The sequence below is a fragment of the Impatiens glandulifera genome, chromosome 3, assembly GCF_907164915.1.
Source record: "Impatiens glandulifera chromosome 3, dImpGla2.1, whole genome shotgun sequence".
Taxonomy (NCBI): domain Eukaryota; kingdom Viridiplantae; phylum Streptophyta; class Magnoliopsida; order Ericales; family Balsaminaceae; genus Impatiens; species Impatiens glandulifera.
In genome coordinates, this window is record NC_061864.1 from 3,734,279 (window position 1) to 3,743,733 (window position 9,455).

Sequence of the window (9,455 nt, forward strand, 5' to 3'; positions counted from 1 at the left end):
GATTAGAACATTAATCTATTTCACCTACTTATCAGTACTCAGATTCTCATTAGAGCTATATAGGCAATAACTCTATAACCAACAACCATTGTCATCAAGACCACCACTGACATTGCTGGATTTTCGAGTCCCACAACCTTTACCGACGGAAAATCCACAACCAAACATGTCTTACCCGAACCGCAAGGGTATGTATCCTGCGACTTGAATTGAGAATTTAGCAAAAGCTTGTAAGTATATTGAATAAATGAGACATACTTGATCCATGAAATAAATCTTGGCACATGTTGGACATAGTACCCTCCTGCGAGAATAAACAAGAGGACTAGTATTGAGCCCAAAGTAGAGGCCGACTTCTGGTCCATTACCATGGCCCCTAGAGCTAGTCCGAGTCCACTTGAGACCATCACACATAGAAGTGTCGCTAAAAGTGTCCCAAAGAAATTTGGGACAGTGGGTTTCAGTCCAGCCATCCAGTAGACTATAGTGACGAAAATCGTGGGAAGGACCAGCTCCATTGGCATGTCTCCCACGGTCCTAGCCATAAAGTACGACGAGAGCTTGTACATGCCCGACAACCTATCTTTCTCCAACATCGCTCGTTCTTGAGGGAACGTGAAGATGGACCGGTACAAAGGGTAGAATCCCCAAAAACTCACAATCGAGAAGAGCAGACCAACCTAAGCAAAAAATAAAACACAATGAATCACCTTATAATAAACAAAATTTTGTTTTGGTTACTTTGGATTTTGCTCAATTTAGTACCTTATCTTGTACATTGGAACCATCTGTTTGCCACCATAAGAGGCCCGATAGTAAAGCTACGCCGAGAACTTCAGCAAACTGAATGCCGGAGAAAGTCTCGTGCCTTTTCTCCTTCACCCCTCTTCTCAGCAACACTGTGAATTGTTGCCACCAAGTAGTCGACCACCTTCCAAATCTCTTCTTCTCTTCCGACTTGTTGTGGAAATCATTCTCCGTTACTTGAACCACCGCCCTCAAATTCTCAGCTAGGTTATTCTTGAAGGCTACGACCAAGGCATGCTTCACAAATCTAGGATGGTCTTCGCTTGCATCGGGTAATATGCCTAAATTTTTATAAAAAAAAACATCTTCAAGACATAACATATATATAGGCAAAAATAACATTGATGTTTAACAAAGATCGTGAGTTGATCTGACCGTTTGCGAGATCCAACAAAAAGTCAGCTGGATTAGTTGCGATTAAGGGAACATAACCGATCCTAGAAAAGTAGCTCATTGCATCACTTCCCTTCCCAAAGTAGACGAGATTGCCTTCGGATAACAATAACACCTTATGAAACAGGTAGAAAAGCCGACTTGATGGCTGGTGGATAGTCATCACAATCGTCCTCCCACCACCGTTTGCTAGTTCCCATAGCGTGGACACTATTCGTTGAGCCGTGGTTGAGTCAAGACCGGATGTGGGCTCGTCGAGAAACAAAATGCTCGGATTAATGAGCATTTCTTGCCCTATACCAACCCTCTTCCTTTCTCCACCAGAAACACCCTTAAGAAACTGATCCCCGATTATGGTATTCTCGCACTTTTTAAGATGAAGTTGGGCTATGACAGCATCTACGTGAGCCATCTTCTCTTCTTTCTTGAGACGGTTGGAAAGCCTAAGCAAGGCGGAGAAAACTAGAGTTTCCGTAACAGTAAGGTGGGGATAAAAAGCTTCTTCTTGAGTGACAAAACCGATGTTCCTCTTCATAGAGTTGGTGAATTTCTGATCATTGAAAGTGATCTTTCCGGTGAATTGTCCGGTGCCGAGGCGGCCACCGAGGGCATTGAGTAGTGTCGTCTTACCGCTGCCGGAAGGTCCAAGCATGGCCAACATCTCTCCTGGCCGGACAACTCCACTCACTCCCTTTAAGATAGTTTTCTCTTCTACTTGATTTTTAATAAGTACTCCACCACCTCCAAGCCTAATCTTGTAAGCAACATCTTCAAACTGCACTTACAAAATGTAATAAATAATCAAATATACAAATTAAACACCATTAATTCTCACTTGGAAAAGAATATTTTCATGATTCAAAGTTGCCAGCAAAAATTAAATCAAATGTGGGCAAAACTTAACATGATTAACACAAATCTTGTAAAGTTTATGGAGAAAAATAACAATTCAACTAAAAAGCGTCGCTATAAAATGATGTAGTTGATCCCGGTGCTAATCTTTTTCCTTGATTTATTGTCAGAAAGATAAAACGTCGCTGATCTCCTTTTTAAACTAATTTTCTATGGCTAAAAAAATCTCTTTAAACAAATAAGAATAGAAGATAATCTTGTTGATGCTTTTATTTATATATATAACAAGTTAAACACTAAAAAAGTATTCTAATCATACATTTGTTTAAGCCTTAAGGAGGACATATTGTTGCTATAAACTTTAAAGTGACTTATAACTACAAGCTTATTACCGGTGTGATATGTCCTTAAATCCATTAGTTCTTGTAGCGAGGAACAAAGCACCGACGTTAAAGAAGTTTTGCGCATTTTATAAATATATGTTGTGATTAAAAAGGTTAATGAGTCTGTTATTTAGTGATGGTATCAATTACGTTATTTAGTGACGGTATCAATTACTGTGTTAAAAGAGAAATAACTACTATAATCCTTATCTGTCTAATATTTTAGCAGTAGGTTAAATATTGATTGAAAGGTTGAATAAATTTTAAAAAATAAAACATAAGCAATGTAAGTGGCGCGCGGATACCTTCAATGTAACATGATGATCAGCTTTTCCGAAGATGATGGGCTCTTGTTTCCTTCTCGCCGTTGTTTGCTGTTGTTGTTGATAATCATGATTTTGATCATCACCAGTTTGTAATTCAATGTCCACCATCACCTCATCCATGTGTTTGCAAATTAAAGAGATGGACGAAGAGATCGAGATAGAAAATCACAATGAAAGGCTTGGGAAGACAATCTATGTTAATCTATTTAAATGTTAAACCTAGATTGGCTGGTGGAATATGAATATTCAGATCATGTGGATACAAGTCATGAGAAATATCATGCATATTGTGTGCAATAGATAGGGCCCCTCCAATTATACTCTTTGCACATGTTTTTGTAGGAGTACAAGTCTATGCTAGCTTACAACTAATTATATATATGACCTTAACTTATTATTCCTTTTCTTGGTACTCCAAAATAGTGTTAGGTATAAAGTGCAAAAATATAATTTTAATAAGATTTTTTTATTTATTTTAAATAATAATTATCTCATCTAAATGTATGAATTATCAAAGATTTATGGTACTATTCCACACTAGAGTGAAATTAGCCAAGAATCATGGAGTTTAACCTCACTTCTAATGTAAAATTATTTAAATTAACAATTAATTTAAAAAACTATGAAATGAGATAATAATAATTTTTTGATTATCAATTCATTTACAACTAAATAACAATTTATAACTTATAGTTATAGGGATAGTATACCTAACTTAATTACCCTAGTTACACTTTTGAGAGTGATATTAGGGCTGTAAACCACAAGGGTGGGCATCCCATCTGCCATAACCATTAATATCTATAATATATATTTTAAACATTGTTTTTCTCTTCATATGATTTTTATGTCATTTTCCTCCTTGCATAGATAGGGCCTTATTAAAAAATTTAGTTAAAAGTGTGATCCAACTTTGAGCCCATAAAATAAAAAAGTGGCCCAAATTGGAGCCCAATTAGTAAAAAACATGTAATTTGAGGGGTGTTTTGGTAATTGGGACTGCTGGTACAATTACATCCTTTCATCTCTTCCAATCTCATCCATTCCTGTGTGGGTAATGGTAATGGCGCTAACTCTATCCAACACGTTCCTCCAGAGGAAACTTTCATCTCCATCTATTCCTTCATCAAAGAAACCGATTCCGACAATCTCTTCCATTCGACCTACTTGGAGTTGCAGAAAGAAAGATGTTCATCCTCAATTTTACGAGGACGCAAAGGTGTATTGTAATAATGAGCAGGTTATGACGACAGGCGGGACACAGCAGGAGTACGTGGTTGATGTTTGGTCGGGAAATCATCCGTTCTACCTTGGAAACCGCTCGGGAGTTCTCGTCGATGCTGACCAGGTCGAGAAATTCAAAAGTAAGTTTGGCGAGCTCTCGCAGCTCATGCAGATTCCAAATCTCAAGGGAGAAATTATCCTTCCGCCCAAACGCAAGTCTGCAAAAGGGAAGAAGAAGTAGCAGTAGTATGAATGACTTCAAACTTGTATGATTTCTGTATTATCGTCATGTTTTTTTGTTTGTAATTTCATTGACTGCTTTTGAATCCAATTTGGAAGAGCATTTTAAAAAAAAAAAACTAAAGAAATGCACACTGATGAATTTCCATCATCACGATTGGTGTTAGCAACCAAAAAACAAACACATATACTGGCTTAAGAGCTTATATGTTATTAGGAGAGTGCTTTTGGTTGCTGTTTTATTTTCTAGAACACTCTCTGATTCTGCTTATGATCATTCATTTCAATTTCAGATGTTTCTAAATTAGGCCTTGTTTGATCTTGGATCAAAAGGGGTGATGGTTGATTGGATAGTGGACTATTTGAAAATAATCACATAACCCATATCAATCAAGGCCTTTAGCAATTTGCATATGCACTTAGTGATATTTGTTCTGTTTTAAGATGTTTGTTATCCTAATCAGGGTTTCTGTAGTAGTAGTATCATAGGGATTGAACTTATGTTTGTTATCTGCTCTCTGATAGGTAAGATGGTTTGCTCACTTTTTCTTTTCTGGGTAAGCTTAGTTATTGAATTGGATTCAATTATCTTTTGTTTTCACCAAATTGAATGCTTTGGTCAATAGGGGTTTAGATTGTTCCTATAGAGGTGCATAAAAGCTTCTTCTGTCTTACTATATTCATGGTGCTTAGCCATCTTCATGTGGAAGTAATTGTTTCTGTATGTGTTGAGGAAGATAAGCATCAACATAATTAGAAACCTTCCCCCACACTTTCCTAGAGAATCCAGTCATCTTTAGCTGTCTGGTTTTTGTGTTTATACATTCTCCTATTTCCCAGAGAATCTAGGAAATTAGGTTTTATGTACACAATTGGCAATGTCAAACTTAAGCTTAATGTGATGGTTTTTGGATTCGGTTGAATGGATTTGAGATGGTTTCTCATGGAAGGTTGATAATTTGCAGCGAGGAATCACTTTGATCTTCTATCTTACTTTGATTTTTTTGTCATAATGAATCACCTTGGATTGCTTGGTAGCAGGAGGTTGGATTAAGTGACTTACTATCAAAAGGTTTTAGGTTTGCTTTTCATAGAAAACATTAAGTTGAAATGAATTGCTTGTGTTTGGATGTATTTGTATAGAAGAGAGCTGTATGATTTTGTTGACTCAAAATTCTTTTGGTTGTTAATCCATTACTTATTGGGAATTAAAGTCCTTTAAAATTTTAGTGTTTTTTTTATGCCCACAAGCCAAATCCAGATAAGGATAGATTTATTTTACCCTATAAGACACTGGCTCTGGGTGATCGATCAGTCCAAGAGTATACTAAACAAGGAACCTTTAAATGTTCTTAGTTGTCTGATTACAAATTTCAAGTTCTCATTAATAAAAGAGTAAAAATGCTCTTATTTAAAAGTGTTAATGATAAGGGCAGGCCCTGTGCAAGCCCAGCGGGCTAGGATGGATAATATTAAGTTGCTTAGTTTTATTTATTAATTTTTTAATATAGAAGTGTGCATACAGAAAATAACATTTTTATTTGGTTATAATTTTAAATCTCACCAAAATAATTTTTTTTTAAAATAAAATTAAAACACAGGCTTAGTGAGCCCAATCTTTGAGCAAATGTAATATAGTTTACTATTCAGTATAATTAGTAATGACAAATTCCACCAAATTTTATCTGAAATAGCTTTAATTTTTTTTTAACAAACTCTAAAAGACATGTTTTTTTTAAATGAAAAAATAAAATAATATATAGAGAGATGTATAGAAATAATTGTTATTTTTTTTTTAAATAATAAATTTGGTATAATTTTCAATTTTAAAGTAAATAATGTACCGTTAAATATATTTTTTAATATTTTGATTTTTGTTTTTTAATTAATTTTATTCATAAAAAAATCAATTATTTTATTTGTGTTTTTTTTATTAAATTGAATTTAATAATATTTTAAAAATAATATAAAATATTTTTTGTTAACAATAATTTTATAGATTAAAATAATAAATATTTATTAATTATTTTTAAATATTATAATATAATAAATTATTTTTAAATTTTCTTTATATTATAATATTTTATTTTTATCTCTTTAGTATTGATATTTTAAAATTATTAATTATTCATATATATATATATATAATTATATTTGTAAAATATAATAAATACATAATATAAATATTTATATATATATATATATTCAAAAAATAAAATAAAAGTATTTATTTATTTAATATTATATTTGGATAGATAAAGTTGAAATTTTTTATTATTTTAATTTATAATATTATTATATTTTTTATACAAAATTTATAATATCATGTTATTATTGATAAAAAAAATAATAATAATAAATTTTATTATATTATTAAAAATATATAAAAATAAAATAAATAAAATTTATTAAACTGAAAAATAAATATTTAAATAAAAAAGTATATATTTAATTAATTGGGTTAACTTTTTCAAAGTAATTGAAAAATGTATTTCAGCCTACATTTTACTATTTTGATATGAACAATAGGGAGGTTTACTATAATCACGACACGTGGTAATAATTAACCCTTTAAATTAACCTCAATATCATTACCAACTTTCCTTACTTTCTGCTCTTTGTAAGTTCTTTTTCCTTAACAAATTAAAAGTGTCACAAAGTTGAACGATATAATTAACTAATTATTAAATTGTCACCCATTAGTAGAATTCATTTACAAATATTATATCACCCAAAATCAGACAATATCTTTATTTCATAGACTTTTTATCTACTTTTTCTAAATCATACCATTTTTTTTGTTTTTTAATTTTGTTTTAAAAAATCATATTTTATTTTATTTTAAATGAAGAAGAACATCATACCAAAAAAAAATCATAAATCATATTTATTATTTTGAAGAAGTTATCACGAGGCCTCAAATAATGAATCATTATTTCACCTTAAAATAATTTTATTGAGAATTGAGTATGAAATATTTAATCACTTATATAAAATTCTTATCACTTAATTAAGTTATTATTATGTGTTTATTTATTAACTATTCTAACTTTTAATTTTCAAATTGGTCGCAATTTTCTAACCTAGCTATATATTCAAATAATAGTATCAAATTGCATACAAGACCTTATAATACAAATAAAACTTATTCAACATGTATTACGAAGAAAGTAAGAACCGAGGGAGGACGGGGAGAGTTTTTTTTTGGGTTGAAGAAAGTGTTGGAGCATTAAGAAAGCATGAAAAATTAATTAGGAAAAGAATTAGTCGTATAATTAATGGTGGGGAAGGTCCATAATCGATATATAAATAAATCTAATTAAACGGGGGAGCAAAATGATGAGTAGAAAAAAAGGGTTATTTAATTATTTGAAAAAAGCACAATCATTATTGACAGATTGGGGCTGGCTAGCTCTAGGATCCTAATTAATTCTTATCTTAGGATGAACATTTTTTCATAATATGGGACCCCATCAGAATTTCGGCTCTTCTCTCGATGCAAAACTTAACTTTAGAAACTATATATATATGAACAATTTATTTGCCTTCTTTACCTAATCCTAATAATGTACGCTTAACTTAATTTTTTTCCATCCCTAATCATTATTGTTTCACAACACTCCTCAAATTTAAATTAGTGTTTTATTTTTCATCAATTCTTTATATGTTTACTTAGTTGTTAATGGAGTAAGTATATAATAATATTCTTGTAAGTTGAGCAATCAAAATATGGAAAGCAGGGAAATCTTAGAAATATGCAAATCAGTGTATTAATTAATTTAATTGATTGTAATTATATTTGACTTTATTTGTCACCTCATCACATTCCTTACAAATATTAATATGGAAATGATCGTCTATAAAACAACTTCTAATAATATATATATATATATATATATATATAACGTCTAAACATTTATTTAACTCAATCATGCATTATAACACACTGGATTGGTAAATAATTGTTTGATTCGATCTTAATCAAGAACACTTTTATATAAATGAAATATCATAAATAAAATTTATCGTGCTAATTTTTTATAGAGAATGAACTCTTATTTCCTTAATTGATTGTAAATATATATGATTTTATCTGATTGTAATGAAAATTAGTATATCAAATTTGGTTACAAATGATAATTTATTGTAATTGTATATGATTTTACTTGAATGTATAATGTCAATGGCAAGGAAATATGTCTATAATTATAAGGAAATTAATCAATACAATAAAGATTTGTGTTTGACGTTTTCTTCTATTTCTTTGTAACTTCATGGTATCATAGTTTTGCAAACATGATCAAATTCTAAAGTAGCAACACAATAAAAATCAAACTTAGTGATTCGATGGCATTAAGAAGCAACACACGTGGCATACATTTAATTGATATATTTTCTAATTGAATTTATCAATGTCAGAGAATGAGTTGTTTTAAGAGTTTAAAGTGGTAATCAAATTCCTGATATTTAATATTTTAACTTTATTATGTACATATTATTGTCATTTAATTATTTAAGTTGTAAATCAATTAATATTATTAAAATGATATGTGCTTTTATTTAAATGTGATTGAGAAATGGTATAATAAAAATTTGTTTTTAATGTTAGCATGATTAGAGGAGATATAGTACAAAACTCATGTTTTGAGAAGTAGTGAGTTCGAATTTCACTTGAAATATTTATAAAAAAATGTTAACTTAATTTTTATTTTTTTATCTCTAGACAATTATTAACCATTATAATAACCAAACATTTGATGATTTCAGTTTTACTTTCTTCACTCATGTTTTTACAGTACTGTTGATTTATTTAACTATAATTTCCTATTCAAAAACATTAAAATAAAATAACATTTTATGACTTTCAAATACTCAAGACGAAGAAAACTAATCATCTGTGCCGTATAACTTTAGTCTCGGCCAGTAATTGTTTTTCAGTTAGTTAGTTAATTAGTTGCGGAATTGGGAGGAATTAAGAATCACATGCGCCCGGCAGCCAATGACCATAACTTTTTTTGAGTACAAATTAAGAAATTACCGGAATATATTATAATATATATAAAGAAAAACATAGCATTCACAAGATGTAACAAGTGTGGAGTTATTACAACGTTGTCCTACTCCTTTTCAAACCATAACAACAAACAATCATGGCCTTCCCATGCACATGAAAAGGATATCACTTTTCCTTTCCTTTCCTTTCATCCATAGTTAAATTTCACACATATTT

General features: G+C 30.7%; 2 protein-coding genes across 2 annotated transcripts; one reads left to right on the plus strand and one right to left on the minus strand.

The window, feature by feature from the left end:
- Positions 1-38: 38 nt before the first annotated feature.
- Positions 39-2,881, minus strand: LOC124928922 (ABC transporter G family member 9-like). Its single transcript, XM_047469176.1, has 4 exons — positions 2,741-2,881; positions 1,183-1,975; positions 766-1,088; positions 39-680 (listed from the first exon to the last, which is right to left on the minus strand). The coding sequence occupies exons 1-4, from the start codon at positions 2,879-2,881 to the stop codon at positions 39-41; spliced, it is 1,899 nt and encodes a 632-aa protein (XP_047325132.1).
- Positions 2,882-3,786: 905 nt separating this feature from the next.
- On the plus strand, positions 3,787-4,379 carry LOC124932984 (50S ribosomal protein L31, chloroplastic). The gene has a single exon (XM_047473703.1). The coding sequence runs from the start codon at positions 3,819-3,821 to the stop codon at positions 4,224-4,226; it is 408 nt and encodes a 135-aa protein (XP_047329659.1). The 5' UTR covers positions 3,787-3,818; the 3' UTR covers positions 4,227-4,379.
- The last annotated feature ends 5,076 nt before the right edge of the window (positions 4,380-9,455 follow it).